General features: G+C 42.6%; 1 protein-coding gene across 1 annotated transcript in view; it reads right to left on the bottom strand.

Moving 5' to 3' along the window:
* Positions 1 to 16,241, bottom strand: part of EZR (ezrin) — a 36,988-nt gene extending 20,747 nt beyond the window's left edge. Inside the window, exon 1 of the mRNA XM_027634112.1 lies at positions 16,067 to 16,241. Within this exon, the coding sequence (XP_027489913.1) occupies positions 16,067 to 16,078 (12 nt within the window). The 5' untranslated portion in view covers positions 16,079 to 16,241. The remainder of the gene's footprint in view (positions 1 to 16,066) is intronic.
* Positions 16,242 to 17,724: the final 1,483 nt, after the last annotated feature.

Here is a 17,724-nt window from a genome sequence, read left to right as displayed (position 1 = left end):
TTATGGAACATGAAATTATGTTTAAGGTTTTCTTCCAGTGCCTTAAGAACTAAGGGTTTCCCAAGCAGTGTTTCCAGTGTAGGAAAGGAGAGGAAGTTCAGATATCAAATTCTCTGGAACAGCAAGGCTGCAATTCAAAGATGTGACCTTAAAAAACACCTGTTGCTTAATCCCTCTCAACAATAAATCCCTAATCATATTCTAATCCCTTTCTACCCACTTCAAGACAACATATGCTCGTAATCTTCAGTCTTGTACTGTGCAAGTTATTTGTACTTCTGGATGAAACACCACAGAGGATGTAAAATAAGTATCACTTTACAAGTTGAAGAACTTAAAAGGGTATGCTTCCTACTTACCAGAAAACCTGCAAGATGCTGGCTGAGCACAGAATTCCAGGTGGTACTAGTATGTATGTCTTTTCCTCTATCTCTCCTTTGTAGTTATCTGGTAGTAAAAAAAATTAACCTCCCTAGTCTAGGGGAATATCTTGTATTACTGCAACCCTAAAAGACTCATCTGGATACACACCCCTTCCTGAAGGATTAGCTACACAGTGAGCTATTTAGTGCTAAAGCAATTTTGCTGCTATGTATTTTAAGACTTATTTTAGTATTAAGACCCAAAATTGTAGTAATCTGCTTTTCCACTTCAATCATGTAAAGCCAGAAGCATGCAGAAACATGAGTACTTGGTTATCCAAAAAGCTTTCAAGGACACTTGGGGTATATGGTAAAGATTAACTTCTCTGTTCTTAAAGGACTGCATAACCAGCAGGACAAAGAGGAATCCCATGGTATGCCCTCAGACAAACTGTTAACCACATGACAGGCAGAGCAAGAAGAGACAGGGCCTCAAGTATCTATCTCTTCGATGAGTTGATGACTGCCTGGGGAAATCCTTTGAGTCTCCTTCCTGCCATATTAAGTCCTCTTGCTTCTCATCTCCAAACCTTAGCCTTAATTTCAAGAAGAACATAATGGCTTTAACAGTGTTTCTGAATGGATGACCTACAACCACTCCACACAACCTTTTAGCCACAGAAGCTGGTAGTAAAGCAGGCAAACAGAGCCTAACCTACTCGAAACCCTGGTTTAGACAGTCTGAAGAAACTGTGACACCTGTTACACTGAGAGATGGTCAGTTTGGCATTCGTTCGGCTCAGACCACATGAAACTCCCCATGGCTCCAAGATGATTAAATCAACACCCAAGGTGCTAACCAGTTCAAGGTATGGTTGGGGAGGAAAGCAGGGAACAACTCAACCTAATTTCCATGAGCAACAAGAAGAGCAAGACACAGTTAAGAAAACTTTCACAAGTGAAGTCCTGCTTAACCTGTGTAGGCAAGGAAGATCATTTGTTAAGATCCCTACCAAATCCCGGCAGTAACCCAGGACAAAGTTGAAGACATAACCAAAATAAAAACAGTTTCTAATTTTTTAAAAGCATAAGTGTGGAGGGGGGAGAAGAGCACAAAGCTGTTACACATGAAATAAGGGTTTATATTAAAAACTATCTGCATTTAAGCACATAGTATGCTAAAAATCTTAGACAGTAAGATGTAACTTTCTTCTCGATAGGCCAGTGTCATAACACTTTATAATTCTGGAAGTTGAAACTGGATGATCTTTAAGGTCCCTTCCAACTTTAACCATTCTATGATTTTATGATTAACCTTTTATGTCCAAGACTAACATACTTAAAATGACAAATGGGGCCTTAAAAGGTTTGCCTGTGCATACAAAAACACTACAGAACACCAGTTTTTCCTCTTCCCCTGTGTTATGATGCATAAAATTGGTAACAAATTGGATCCAGAGGGGAAAAAGCACACTGTTGAAGAGGTAATGTCATTTGCATTAAAATGAAAAACTCTCCATAAATAGTAAGACTCAACAGAAGCCGTAAAATTTAGAACACTAAAGACTGAACACCAGTTCCATGACTTCGGACTGTTTGGGATAGACTGTAACATGTTAGCTACACTACCAACTGGAACAAGAGAACAGAAGTAAGATGAAAGAACCAGAGGGAACTAAAAAATGTATTTTAAATTATCATAATACTAAGGAAAGTTCTTGTATCAGAAGTTACAGTAGTTAGAACAGAATCTTCTATGCTTTAGGAATGCCTTTAAGTCATGCATTTGTTCTTACTTTTTTTGTTGTTGCTAAGACAACATCTCTTCTAATACTAAGTCAGTAGACCAATCTATGGGACAGGGCAGCCTTTCAGAGTCCATGCACATTACTAGAGTATCTAACTTGGAAAATTAAAGTGCCATTTGAAAAAAAATTCAGAAAACACTGTCTCTTAAGGAGGTAACACACTGCCAACCAGCCGAGTGGCAACATCTTTGTGGAAGATCCAAGACCTAGATAGGAACCCAAGATGACGTTGCCTCTTCAATTCCTTCCTCTCACAAACACCCAGTTTCCAGGTGTGTTGGACACCATGCATGCACATTTTTTTCCTAATGTCTGACTCCTGAGCTCGTTGGTTCAGAATCTGTCTGTGGTGCAGGCAATATGGTATTTTTGAAGTTAACCATCCCTCTCCTAATATTTCAGCTCCACTGAAAAACACCCTACACTGAAGGGGAAAGGGAAGGCAGAACAGAAAAAAACTCCACAGCTCTCACACACACTAAGACATCGTGAATATTTTGCACCCTAACGCATGTAATGTAATAACCCTTAAGTTCACTTGCATACTAAAATAGTTCAGTGAAACCATGAAGTTGTGTGAGTCATCTAAAAGAACATACCATTGATTTTCAGTGAATACATAAGATAAAGGGCAGTAAATACCAACTTTTACCCTTATACACAGGATAAACCGGTCCTTAACCATGTTGCTTATTATCATTAGGCAGTTCTAAATGCCTCAGACAATTCTCAAGAATGTTTTCTTCCTCTTTCCAAGGAGGGATAAAGACCAGTCTCTTAAATAGCAGGCTCACAAGTGCAAATGCTAGTGACATTATCTTTCCAAGTGGTGGCAATTAGCAGTATCACAGTGGAGCACCCTAGGTAGACATGCCTGCTTTCTTCAGTCACTGGACATCTGGAAATTCCGGGCAAGTTGCTAGCTACAAGCAGATCAGCCACATTTTAAGTGTTGTACCTGCAGAACACATACTATGAGAAATAGCATGCAGGGCTGTTAAGCTTTCTTACACATACACAAACAGACTATATGCATATGGACGCACTTGTGCTGAGGGAATACAGAAGTCTTAACAAATAAGAGAAAGCAGTGTTATTAATGATACTATTAAGAAAGCGGTAGTATTAAGCTTGCATCCTCACTTCTGCAGGTCTACTCTTCCGCCACACAAGCAAAAACTATTATTGGAATAAATAACAGACAAGCTTCTTGGACCAGACCGCAATACATCTGCATGGACAAAGTAATCTCATTTTGACCTTAGCAACCAGAGCTGTTCAGAGACGTGCGTAGCGATTAAGTATCTGGTAATAGGAAAAACAACTTCATGCAGCAGCATCAGAAGGGCACTGAAACTGCTCTCTATTCTTCCACATTCCATTCAGTAGTGTTCATTGGTTCCAGGTCCAACAAAAAAACATATTAATGGAGTAACTGTAGTCCCAGCTCCTGGAAACTATTTTCAGAAAATTTTCACCTTTGTATAGGGAAAAAATTCCTAAAGGCTCTAGAGCTCAGAGCTGACCTGCTAACACTTCAGTGTCTGCATTCTTGTCCTCTACAAGTTACTTAAATCAACAGATTCAAGTAAACAGTTCAGACACCGCGGAGAGGAGAAGACAACTCTGAGAGGGTAACTAGCATGAACTGCAGAAATATTAGTTCAATTTATTATACTGTTCTTTAGTACTTATGAACACCAACATGTCAAGAACACACTTGGAGCCAATTCTGTTTTGTCTCTGACAGAGAAATCTGCCTGATGGACCAAGCATCACCTAGTAACATATTTGATATTGTATGCCTAGTCTATGTCATATGGGACCACAAATCCGAGCCATGGAAGATTACAGCCAAACAAGCTGTGCACCTACATTCTCCACAGCTTCATTCAAAGCAGGAAACAATGTCAAGCAAATGATCAATTCTACTCTGTTCACTGTTGCAGGATTGCCAAAGCACAGCTTCCCTCCTAGTTGGGCTCAGCACCTTTATCTTGCTGGAACTACTGCAGGGACATGTATTCGGACCTTCTCATGTCAGGCCAAGGTCTTGAAAACGGGATGTGAGTGTGGTGGGATTGAGGGAGTAAGAAAACAAAGTTAAGTATTCTCACAGTCCCTGGAAGACAGAGAGCATTTACACATTCACAAACAGCACCTAGTTAAGAACAAATAAGAAACTCTTTTGGAGTACAGGGCTGGAATTCAAAGATCTTGGTACGTCTGAAAAATAGTTACAGGTGTTACACTTGGAGAGGTGAGAATGGACCAGAGGAGGAGATGAACAAAGTACAAGCTTGCAAACAATAGCTCTACAGCAGGACTGTAGACAAGGATGTGGTCTATCATAATCCCCAGAAAAATACCACATTTCCTGGTGTGATGCTATTACACAGAAGGGAAAATTACATTCTTGAATGTATTTGTCACCGGAAGCGTTACAAAAGGTGACTATTCTGTTCTGCTTGCCTGATGACTTCGTAGCTGGAATGTTGTCACCAAATTTGAATGTTTCTTTTGGAAGAGGGCAAGTTAACCAAGGAAAGTCTGCACTGATCTGCAGGTCAGGTGTTTCTGGGTTGGTTGTGGGTTGAAGTTTCTCATGTTTGGGTTTTTTTGTTTGTTTGTTTGTGGGGGTTTTGTTCGTTTCAAACCGAATTTGATTTTTTAAGCATGTCACTGATCTCTTCCAAATGGGACCTGTCTAAAGCATGATGTGTTTATAGACAAGACAGTAACTTTTAAGCCCACATGGACAAAAAGAGGGGGGAAAAATCCAAAAAACCATAAAACCCATCAAAAAACCCCAGCCTCTTATTGCAAACTTGGTAATACGAGAAGAAATAATAATTGCTAGAGTGGTAAGATATTAGGATACTATATAACCACCTCCATGCAGCCTTCAGACAACACAGGTTCAAGTCCTCTCCGGTGCTACGTTTTTATGATTTAAAGGATCTTCAAGAAGCTAAAACAAGAAGGCAAATGACAGACCCAGCATTTACCTTCTGTGGGACAGAGAATCTGTTTACCATGAGAGTGAGAAAGCGATGTACAGCAAAACACTGAAGAAAGCCTTTCACATGCTCCTCCCCTGCTCCCACGACAGAAGCTTTTGCACACTACCTGCCCAACACCTTGCATTTCAGGGCAGCAGCAGCAGCACAGGGCAACAGTCATGAGCCTCGCCTTGCACACTGCAGAACATAGTGTGCTGACAAGGAAGAAAACAGCCTCATCAGTTCACAAAACATGAATAGGGGATGGCCTCATTGGCATTCCCTTGGCTGACAAGGCAAGCTCATTGCACCCATTTGACTGACCCAGTTTGTCAGCATACCGTGTTAAATCAAAAAGACCCGGCTGTGAACTGAAAGATGAATTCCATTTCAGCTCTCATTGTGTTAAACATTGCTTCCTCATTGCAAATAAATGGGAACATTAAGTCACGTTCCAATGGAATTCCTCCAAGTCTAAGAAGCAGTTAGGTATTGCTGCATTTGCAACATGTAAAATTACAGCTGAGTAGGCTGGTCTTTGTTCCTTAAAACCTTGCTCACCTTCCCAGGAGAGGGACAAATACCACTGAGGGTAAATACAGTTGTATATAATAATCTATAAGCTAGTAGTTACCTTAAAATTGTCCAGCATGATTGTTAGCCTTAACTACTAGTCAACTTTAAAGCAACAGCTCATACAACCATATTTTTGGGGGATACTAATCCTCAGTATTTAAAGAGCAATAACTATATCAGCTATACTTAACTGAAATTTTTTAAGTTTACTCAAGGCAACAGCAGCCCAAGTAATTGCTGCTCTCATGTATAGTGAAAGAGACTTAAAACATCTTCCATAGCAGTTTTTCTGAAGAGAAATAAAGTACTTTGAGGGGAAGCCAAGAATGTTTTTTAAATGAAATCTGAAAGCTATCTCCTGGATTGAGTGGGGGGACTGATATGGGCAGTAAAACCTTGAATACCCAGATCTGGGGAGTTATCCAGAAATTCCAGTTTTCACAAAGCAGGTTGAATTTTCAGAATAAACATCCCCCTCCCTGCTGGCACACACAAACAGATCACAAGAAACCCAAAAGAAGAGTTTGGTTTTGCAGCCAGGTCACTTTACTCTTCTTTGTAAGATAACATGAAACCTTCCTTATAATTAAACATGAAGATAATACTAGAATGCAAATTCAAACTTTTTTTTATGTTTAAATGTGCAGAAGATACCATACTAAATTACATGCCTATCTCAGTTCCCTTAATGAAAGCCTGATATCTCTTCTGTCAGCATATAATAACTGCATAGTAGGCATCTGTGTGAAAAGTCAAGAAGCAGCCACGGCTGTAATTCAGTTTGTTATCTTAGGTCAAGCAATAATGCTCTGCATGTTAGAAGATCATGAATATTTCATGCAGGTGTGGCTAGGACAGGTGACACTGCATCTATGACAGCCCTGGCTCCCCAACGTCTAGGCCACAGCCAGACTTCCAGCATTCTCCAGCTCTGGTCAGCTCTGTACAGTTAACAGTAGTTGCTCAGTTAAACAGTAAAACCAAGCAAGTACTCTTGACATAGAAAAACCTTCACCCACTTAAGTTTCTCCCAGCTTAAGTTCCTTCCTAACAAGCAAGATGGCACTATTCTGTCTAGAGTTCGGAAGAAGCTGAAAAACTGACAGAGGCCTTTTAAAAATTTTTAAATTCACATTTTTTTAAAGGTAAATTTACCTAGGGACAGCCCTACATTCTGGCAAGACAAAGTAATGCAGTGTAAGTCTGAAAGGCCCCAGGATATTGCCCTTGAACAAAGCCCCATCCTCTTTGTGAGCCCAGATGTTATTCATGCAAAACACTTGCCCTCACTCTACATGAGATGTAAGAATGGTTTACTTTGAACCCAGAGTATGCTAGGAAGAAGCAGCAGTATTTACGATGTTTCATTGAAATACATTAAGATTCACTTTAAAGAGTCTCTGATGCTGCATAATACTCTATTAGCATTTTCAGAATATATGTGTACAAGCAGGAGTTGTTCTTTAGAGGAGGAACCCACAGCTAGTGACAACAGGCTCAACAGTAGCACCACTGCCTGGATGTGCCATTTGCCCTCAATGGATGTTAGGATGGATTTAGGAACACAGACTGCAGCAACAATAGATCCTTTGTACATAAAGGATAAATACAGGGGGAAGCTAGAGGCCACTGGATCAAACTCCTTCATACACAGCCTGTTTTATCACGACAGCTGTTGCATCTAATTAAACATAATGAAGTTGCGAGACTAAGGCTTTACACATGAAGTTTAAAGCAAGCCCCACAACCAATCTGCATATAAGGTTTATCTCAAGATGTTGCTCAGAATCCAGAATGAATCAGATCTTTTGCTGTCTTCCATCAGAAAAAATAGCATGGGGCCAACTGCAGATAGTATAGAAGTTTGAGAACTCAAATTTTAATATAATTACAGAGTCTTCTAAATGATTTAACATCTCCAATATTCACACATCAGCTACTAAGGCAATCCCCTCAAGGGGAAATAAAAACCAACTTGAATGTCTTATAGTCTTGATCCAGAACACAAACACCATTTCCTACCTCTGCTTGGCTTTTTCACTTGGAATCGAGAGGCACACAACAATTTCTGCAAAAGCTGAACTCCACAGTACCAAGTCACAACAAGCAGGGGCAGGGTCTGAAGGCATGAATAATGCAAATAAAAGCTATAATAACCTCAGAGCTTTCCCTGAATCCAAGCACCAGTACTGGTGTCTTTTATTCCAATGCTTATGCAGAGATGTGTTCTAGAGGACAATGTGCATGGAAAACCCTAAGGCATTACAAAGAGCCAAATGTCTAATGGCTACTCACCTGGAGCCGAGGCAACAACACAGACGGTCAGCACACAGCACTCAACACTTTCAATAAATCCTGTATGAACAGTCCTAGCACAAGGCTGTTCTTCTGGGGTAGAAGAGCAGCGCATTACGTTGGAGCAGGGTGGGCTGTCTGAACACAAGGAACATCTATGACTTACTCTCTCACAGGACTATGACCTGAGACTTTAAGGCATACAAGATACAACTGTTGAAGAAATGTTCTCAATAACCGTACTCTTTACCAATGGAGACATTACAGGATGCAAAGCAGTATTTTCATCAGATGTGAACTGGAAGAAGCTCAAGGATGTTCAAATAATTACCATGCAAGCATCGACTAAGCTAACTAGGACTTCTCAGTTTGGAAGAAAATTAACTGAGGTTAGGACACAGAAGCATATAAATTCATGAGTTCCACAAACAGGGTAGAGAAGGAATGTATATTCATTGCTCTACCAACAGAATAACTACAGGGCATCAACAACATGAACAAGAAAAAAAAATAAAATCAAATAGCACTGTAGCAAAGAGTTTTGTAGATAACTTTCCAAACAATGTGAAGGTTATCTAGGACAGCCTTTGTTAAAGCATACTGTGAATTCTGGAGTTCACATGGTTTCAAGGGGAGACTGGACAAGTTCACAGAAATCCATTTAGTAACTCATTATATAGGACCTTTCAACCTCCAATACTTCAGAGGAAAGCAATAGTGCGTATCTTTGAAATACTCTTCCTCAGGCATCAGCTTTTGGCCAACATCAGAGGTGTAATACTAGGCTACAAGGGCTTTCTGCCTGACCTACAAGGGCAGTCATGTTCTTATAAACATCAAAGCGCAGAAGGAAAATGAACTCCACTTACTTAAGGAGAAATAGCAGTGTAACAAGTCACACAAGGCCCAGTAATGATGTATGTTCATTTTGCATTCTAGATACAAATCCATTTGTCAGAGAGGGATTTTTTTGGTTTGATATCCCACCCTTCTGTTTCACCTAATCCAGATCAGCCTCTTTCATTTTAGCTCATGGACTTCAGTGGAGCACACCACATGGTATTTGTGAAATTTATGAGTGGGATTATATGATGTGATCACCTCTGATAGTTTGATAACCTGATCTATGTGAAATACACTACAATGCTTCCCCTTCCCAATGAGGTATTTCAAACAGTATGCGACAGGTGCTATTTGCTCCCAGATAAAGGTAGGGCATCGCAAGTCCTGGAATGTCACCTAAGCACCAAGATATTGCTCTTGAGAAGTTACAGATCATAAAGGAAAAGCAACTGCAAGGATCAGCAAAATATCCCTTCCTAGCCCCTAAAACAGTTTAAGGGCTTCAGAGATGCAACTCTTCAGAGGCCCCTCAACCTAGAAGTGTGATGGCAATCAAATATACACCAGTGGTTCCCAAAGTCCCTGAGCATAGTGGGGGTAGAAAAAGTACTTTTCAAGAGTTTGCCTGAACAGTTGTGTCAGTTGTTAAGGAGGAAAAACTATTCTCTCCCACACTGAGATCACCTAATATCAATTATGCAAATCCATGGACCAATTCACACCACTGTGCATAATCGCTTATCTCTACAAAAACAAAAAGTTAAGCAAGCTAAGTATATTCAAACTAGGTATTAAAGAATAACTTTAGCTCCCTCAAATAACTCTGAAGCCCAGATCTTACAGTACAGATTTTGAAGTCACCTACTGGGCTACACGGGCTACATTCAAGTGCCTGGGTACAAAGGGTGAAATTCTTTAATCCCTAATTCTTCAGGTAGCAGGCAGCTCACAGATCTGCTCCTTGCATCTGCAGAGCAGTGCTCTCTTGGTAGAACTGAGCTGCTCTAGGGTCATTTCATAACCCTGCTCAAATTCATCAACTGGACCGCCATCCACTCACACCCTCAGAAAATCCTTTGCTCACACACATTTCACACTGATGTTAGAACACGGACATTTTCATGCAAGAACAAGAGAGGAAGAGATAGTGATAGTGACACTTGAGTTTTACTCAACAGCTACAGCACTTGTTCATGACAGAGAGGGAGAACTAAATGCACACAAACCCTCTCTCAAACAGGGCAATCCCACACTCCCTTCCCAAAGGTAGCAGAAGGCTACAAGCCTTGTATAGGGGTGCCAGTACCTCTTCTATGAGCCTACACAGTAGGTAGCCAAACACAGTTCCATGGTCTTCAAGCAACAGTTTCTCTTGCTTACTCGACTAGAAGTCCTGCATGTTAATTCTTAGACTCTGGATTTTTACTTTAATTGACAGTTCTTAGTATCAGGTGCTCATCAGCCCCAGCTGAGCACACGGCTGCTACTCACACTCTCTCACAGATGAGAGCAGCTGCAGGGAAGGCAGGTAAATTTCCCCCACAATGAAGAAGGAAATAGAAAGGAAACAAAACCTGGATCTGAACAGATGAGCAATATGGAGGCAATATGGTTAGCTGTTACGCTGAGCTACGCCTTGTTTCCAAGCCTCCTGTAGCAACAATTTTCGCCTCTCCTAGGGGGAAGGATCTCATACGCTGCTCAGTAAAAGCCAGAGATTTCTGTTGCTTCTGCAAAGAGGTGTACTTCTTGGCTTACAGGCTAAATGTTATCCGTGGCAGAAACCAGGCTTCGAAGCAAGCACACAACGCAGCTAAAGTACATTACTTAACACAGTGTGCAGTGTGGTTCAGTGATCTTGGGCAGCATTGCCTTCCATCAAGGTCAATCGAGTGATTATGGGATTTACAGTGCGCAAAAAGCTCTTCAGGCACAGTGTGCCAAACAAGAACTACACTGATGTGGGAATCTTCAGTGGTCATCAAGAAGTCTTATTCTCAAAAAGTCCTGACATAACTGCGGCTTTTTTCAGGGACAGAGGAAGATGCTCATGTGGGTGGAGGGAGGGAGCAGAACAGGAAGGCTTATCTCCCCCCTTTGCCCTTTAAGAAGGCTAAGAAATTCTTTAAGTAGTGACTAACATAACACTTAACACCCTTGATTTCTCTGCAGCAGCTAACACCCCAGAACAAACAGCCCTCGGAAATGCTTACTCAGATCATGCAGTAAATAAGGTTTTTGGTAAAACTGTGAACTCATTCTTTTAAAAGTTTAGTCATCTGTCAACTACTCCCTAAATTTACTACTCAGAATCCTCCACCTTTCTTTTGCAGCAGTGAGTGGGAGTTCTTACATTTGGCAAATGGAAGCTTCCTTAAGTTTCCGTTTTGCACCAAAGTGAGCATACATCTCTTGGCATTAAGTACACCACAAACTGTATCACCCAATGTACTGCAATTCATGCTTACAAGGGTAATATTTTATTCTTGACTAAATCTATAGCTGCCCATAAGTTAAGAGTATTTTAATTAATTATGAGCACTTAAGGATATGAAAAAGTATTTTTACTTCAGTCCAGTTACAGCAATCTGCTGTGAAGAGCACTAAGATCAAACCACTAGATGTAGTTAGAAGACACACTCAAGAATAAATTGGGAACAATTATTAACTGTTTATATTTAGAAATAAATTCCTGTCACTACACTCATATATTTTTTAGGCTGGCTTATTGAAAACTTGTTGAATTTTAATGTCATATCTGCTCACAGACAGATAAAGGTTTGGCAGAAGGCTTGCACGCTGCCTTAAAGTTCTTTTTTCAGAATACATGCATATTCAACATCAAATAGGTATGGAGGGCTTGTCTAACGACTTAATGCCTAGCACACACTAGCACATGATTAACAACATAGTTGGGAAAACCCTTTTGAGACATCAGTGCCAGTTCCCCACTCCTACAGGCAGCAGCATTAAACTGTGCCCTTGTCAAATTTTATCTTAAGGGATGTTAGGTCTTGGAATAATCTTTGAATATGATCAACAAGGAAGGAGAAAAAAAAAAATCTTACCCACTCAGAAAAAACCCCACCACACACACTTAACTGCTTTAAGGTTTTAAAGTCCCTTAAATCACAAATTCCACTTAAAGCAATTCTTCCTCCTCTTTGGCATTTGAACCCCTTACATTTTACACAGGTGAAGGAAGAGGTAACTCCTTGAATTCTACCAGGTTAAACTAGATAAGTACACTGTTATGGTGAGGTGGCTTTCTGCCTCTGATCATCTCAAAACTCTTCCCTAGGTTCTGCTTTGAATTTTTCTCTCCTGGACACATTCAAGGAAAGATCTCACTAGTACGTTCTTTTAATGCTTTCTGTTAGAGCCACCCTATGCATTGCAGATGACACGGACAATAGAACAGTCATTCTACCACTGACTAATCCATCTCCTTCTATGCTATTTAGTGAGGGACCTTCTTTCCCCACCCCTCCAAGTTTAACTGTTGCAGTGGGACTTTATTACCCTGTCCTTCAATCCCCTTTACATATTGGCCCTCTGCATCAATAACATCTCCCCCTGAACAGCATGGCATTACCAGATTTCATTACTATGCTCTGCATTCTGAACACAGGCCCTTAAAAAAGGTATTAAAAAAAAAAAGGTGCCTCAGAATATTATTCACTTATATTTTGTCTTTAGCACCAGAAGGTGTTAGACTGCATTTACTGTTGTCTTCTCTTAACGCAGTTTTATATACATGCATACAAGTATTAAAAGTTCTTGTGTGACACTACATCAATCAAATGCTCTACTGCAAAGCTCACTCAATTTCTTGTGAAGTTTTAAGTTTTTTTCCCCCCAAGAAGAAACAAAACAAAACAAAAGCAAACAAAAAAAAAATAGAAAAAAAAAAAAGAAAAAAATCCACCCTCAATAAAGTAATCAAGAATGCTCAGAGGTCAGATCAAATTAACAGCTCTATAGACCAGAGATCACATTTCCTCCTCCTTCGGTAAGTACTGTTCATTAGCCCGCAGCCATGCTGTTCTAACCACAATTTATTGGATTGGTTTGTTTTACAAAAGGATATATTTCACCCAAAACACCATCCATTCAATGAGTCAAACAGAAATAAACTAGCACCAGGAATGTAGGAAAAATGCAGAGAGCACACAGACACTCCAGTAATGAAAAGATACAAGGCTGAGTAAGTAAGTTTATTCAGCATTTCACTTGTTTCCCAATAACACTGCAAGATTTGGATTAGACAGCATTTTTTTGCATTTCCTTATGCAATAATTCACTACCTGTACAATCTAATGAACCTCTGTGCAGACTAGGTGCAAATCATGTATCTGAACTGCTTATGAACTCCTAGCCATAAACCCTTATGAACTGGGTACAAGTTATATATTTACAGCTTATCTTGGAGAGATTTTGTTACTTTGTAACTGTTATACATGGCAGAACGTCTGTGTTAAATTATATATTAACATGTGTCTATACTAACAAATATACTCATTTCAGAATTATTTTCAGGACTGTTACTAAAATTTATTTTGAGCATGGTAAGCATGCATCAGATACAACTAATTGTGATCAAATGTTACCACAGAGTTGGGAATACAGTTGGCCTTCTCGCACTTCACTTTGGTATATAGTTAAAATATAAAATCACTATCGTTCTAGTGTTAATGGACTCGCTATTTGTTTACGGTGAAATAATAACTTACAAACATGATCCGTAAGCTCTGTGTGTGTATGCATAATTTTTATTTAAAAAACAGTTTCATGTAAAGGTTTAGCTTAGTGGGTTAGGGGGGAGGAGCAGAGAGGAAGAGGTGTTGCCAAAATTCTACTTTCTGTCATCTTAACCTTTACTGGTAAACAACTGATGACCAGTGTGTCAGACTTCACACACAGCAGCATGAAGTCTGCCAAGCAACATCTTATTTATGTATGCCATGCAGACAACACACATGCAAACAAGCACAGGTAATAAATATTTAGCACCCATGTCAAATACCCATCAAAAACTAAAACTGCTTCCCAAGAGGTCATGCTATCATTCCTCACACATGCCAAAGGCTGTTGTCACATTTGTCCTGAGTACAGTTCTGCCTCTGGAGTGACAGCTTTACATCCTCTCTCCATGCAAACTGACACAAATCCTATTTAGCTGTATTAAGATCAAATGAGCTGAGTTGGGAAGCATCCAAATCCAGTCTCAGTCTGAAGCAGTCAGACCAAACAGTGTTTTACTAAAATAACCTCTACAAAATTCCTCTTTTTCGTTTACAGTACGGTATCAGTTAGCCCTACTGAACAACAGATTAAACAATAATAAAAAACCCCTTATATTGTGCAAACTATTGACACAGTCTTGTCCATAAATCCCAGCCAGTAGGTCACGTCTCAGAAATCATTAGACTACCATTGCCTTCCCCAGTGGAAGGTGATCTACACCATGCACCTTTGTTATTCAGTGGCTAGTCAGCCAAGACACAAAGAAAAATCACCATCTATGAGGGAATACAAACATAGCCATGCCAAGCAAAAAGATAAACACAGCTGTATTATTTTTTTAAGAGATTAAAGAGTTTTTCTACACCTATCCATGGCTTCCAGTGCGACTTAGTCCTAAACCAGGATTTCAGATTATTCTAACCAGGATATTTCGAGAAAGCACTCTGTAATTAGCAAACAACTAATAAGGCAGAGAGAGATTATTCACACACAACCTTTTATATCAATGCTTTGTAAATTATGTATTTGCTTCCCCAGTTACAGAAGGGTCCTTTCAGTATGCATTATTATATGCAGCAATATATCACCTCCTACTGATGAAATACAGGGAGACTGAAGATTTTTCAGTTCTCAGAAGGACTGAACATCATTTGGTGTGGGGGGTTTTTTGTAGGTTTACAGAAACTGCAATGTAAGTTAACCTAAGCACTTTAGGAAAAAAAAGAAAAAAAAAGAAAAAAAGAAAAAAAAAGTTCAACTAACTTCAATGTTACAGTGGTAAAACATGAATTGCTTATTACCTTAAAGATAAGGCTGTTTACTCTTATTTCATATTTCATTTATGTGAGCTCATACATAAGTCTTTCACTGCATTGCATTTTAAGAAATATTGCCTCTACTGAAAACAGATAGTGATAGTAAGAACAATCTGCTCTGATTATGCTCTTCAAAGTTCAAAAGTGCGTCTGGTCCAATGACTGCTCAAAGCTCTGCGTCAGGCAGTTGGTTCCCCAAGGGAATTATCGTTTCTAACTGGCACGGTAGCAGCAGACTTTAAAATAAAACAAGCAAAAAACCGACTAGAAGGCCGGAGGGGGGAGGCGGCGAGCAGGTGGTGGTGTCAACAGAAAGAAGGGGCAACGAAAAAGACAAGTCCGTACAATAAAAAAAAAAGGGGGGGAAAAGAGAGAAACAGACATAAAAGAAGAAATAGATATTTGATAATGACTGGTAAAGACCTCTGTGAAGAACTGTATTAGGAACCCCTGGCGTTTAGTTTTTAGATAACAAAACATGGAGGAAACAAGGTTTCTCCTATATGTACAGGCGGACACACGTTTCCTGTAGAGAAATGCACAAGCCACGCGCATAGTAAATGGAAGCCAGCGAAGTTTTGCCACCCTCTCGTTAAGCGGGAGAATGATGAAAGCTCCTCTTTTGAGAGTTGCTAGGGAGCTCTGTGCATTACAGAAGCGTTACGGCAGCGTTACAGAAGACGGAGCAATCCACCGCCTGATCTGTGGAACACAGCTCCCGAAGCTCCATCCTCCCCAGTTCCCGGCGGCAGGACGGCCAGGCACCCCTCCGTCCTACCCACGGCCCACTGCCCGCTGCGCCCCATGGCAGCCGCGCTGGCGACTCCTCCTGCTGAGAGCAGTCGCTGATGTGGCTTCGGAGCGCCGTGCCCGCCGCTCCCTCCCGGCGCCAAAGAGAACTTCCGCGGGCGCTCCAGCCGAAACGCCCCGTCCCGGCACCGGGAGTGGAGTCTTGGACTCAGCTCTTCCAGCCCGGCAAAAGCCCACGCCACGGCACCCGGAGGTGCCCAGCCCTCCAGGATATTAAAATAAATATCGAGCAGCCCCGAACGCCCAGGGCCGGGCGGGCTGGCCCCGGCACGGCCCCGCGGGGCGCCTCCCACCCGCGCCCCACTCACCGGCTTCGGCATTTTGGGGGCTGCTTGTGCTGCTCCTACTCCCGAGACAAACGTTCATGCAGCGACTGCCTCGCCTCAGCCGAGCACCCCGCGCGGAGGAGGAACAGGAGGAGGAGGCGGAGGTGGAAGGAGCCGCTCCCGGCCACGGCAGCAGCGCAACCCGCGAGTGCGGCGGCGGCCGCCCGGCGGCGGGTTAAGTACGGCAGGTGGGGCCCGGCGGTGACTCACCGCCGCCGGCCATTGCCCGCCGCTCCCCCCGGCGCCTTCCGAGCGCGGCACCGGCCTCGCCCCGCCGCCGGGCACCCCCGCCGGCCTCGCCGCGACGCCCCCAGGGCACGGGGGGCACCGCGGTCGGGAGCCTCCGGCCACCCCCGGACCCCGCGGGGTGAGAGGCGGGCGGGGCCACCCGGGAACCGGCGGGCAACAGGTGCCGGGGGGCGGGGGCGGCACCGCCCCGACAGCCCGCCGGGCACGGCCGAGCTGCGGCGGGGCCTTACTGCGCCGCTCCTTCTCCGTCTGCCTCCGAAGCCCGCGGGGAGACCCTCGCCCCGCCGCCCTGCCCACTGCACACCGTGCCCACTGTGCTGTGGCCGCGCCCGCACCTGCCGCCAGCCGCGCCGGGGCCAGCGGCGTGGCCGGCGCTTCCCAGGCCGGCGAATGGCACAGGGAAAGTGTCCGCTTAGGAGAGGACTCGGAGGGACGGCTGCTGTGCGTGGGCTCACCGAGTCCCCCGCTGCCCCGGCCTCCATCCAGCCCGGGGAAGGGAGAATGAGTTCCATGTTTCTGTAATTGTGGGCACAGACGCTGGTCTGTAATAGTCGCTGTGTTTCTTGATGTGCGGGGTTGGAAAACATGATTAGTTAACAAAACACAGGGTTGCTTTCTGTGTAAGTGCATTTTCAGCAAAACAGAAAACCAAAAATCCATCTAAGCTCAGAAATAATACAGCAAACAGTATCCTTCAGTTGGTTCTGACTTTTCATAAATCCAAAAAAAGTTCATGTAGGTAGCCTAACAATCTATAGGCATACAAAGGTGACAAAGTCCGTGTGTCTGCCCCTCGTTCCTTCTCCCTCCTCCCCCATGAATGCAATGCACTCCTGCAGATGGTGTCTGCCAGGAGCTGCTGGCCTCCCACAGCATCTCCTTGCTTGGCTGGTCACAAGAGCACATTGTATTTACATAGTCATGGGCAACGGCCTGTAGGACACAGCTCTTCCGCTGTGCCGGCAATGGCATGTAGTTGAGCTGTAAGACTGAGGAAATCACACAGCCTGTACCCAAGCTACTGTCTGCAACATCCCACTTCAACCAGTGGCTGTCTGTCTGGTCAGAAAAGGCATAGGACAAGGAGAACAACAACCAACTTAATGGAAAATATATAGGGCGTGAGAGAGCCTGGGAAATATCAAGGGATGGGAACAAAAAGGACAGCCCTAACAATACAGGTCCTGCTTTGGCAGAGATCCAAATGATGTCTTCCCTCACAGAGTCCACCAAACAGCAATTGGTTGTGCCCCATTAAAAGAATCATTACTGTGTCAGGTCTGTGAGAGAAAGCGGAGGGGAGTTGACTTGAAGGCTGAGAGAATTCACGGTTATATTCCTTTCCTGTTGCATGATCCTTTGGGATTAGAGGAGGCTTTACCATCAAAACA

Source organism: Corapipo altera, unplaced genomic scaffold (assembly GCF_003945725.1).
Source record: "Corapipo altera isolate COAL_440 unplaced genomic scaffold, ASM394572v1 2b, whole genome shotgun sequence".
NCBI classification, from domain to species: Eukaryota; Metazoa; Chordata; class Aves; order Passeriformes; family Pipridae; genus Corapipo; species Corapipo altera.
This window is presented reverse-complemented; position numbering and strand designations above follow the sequence as displayed.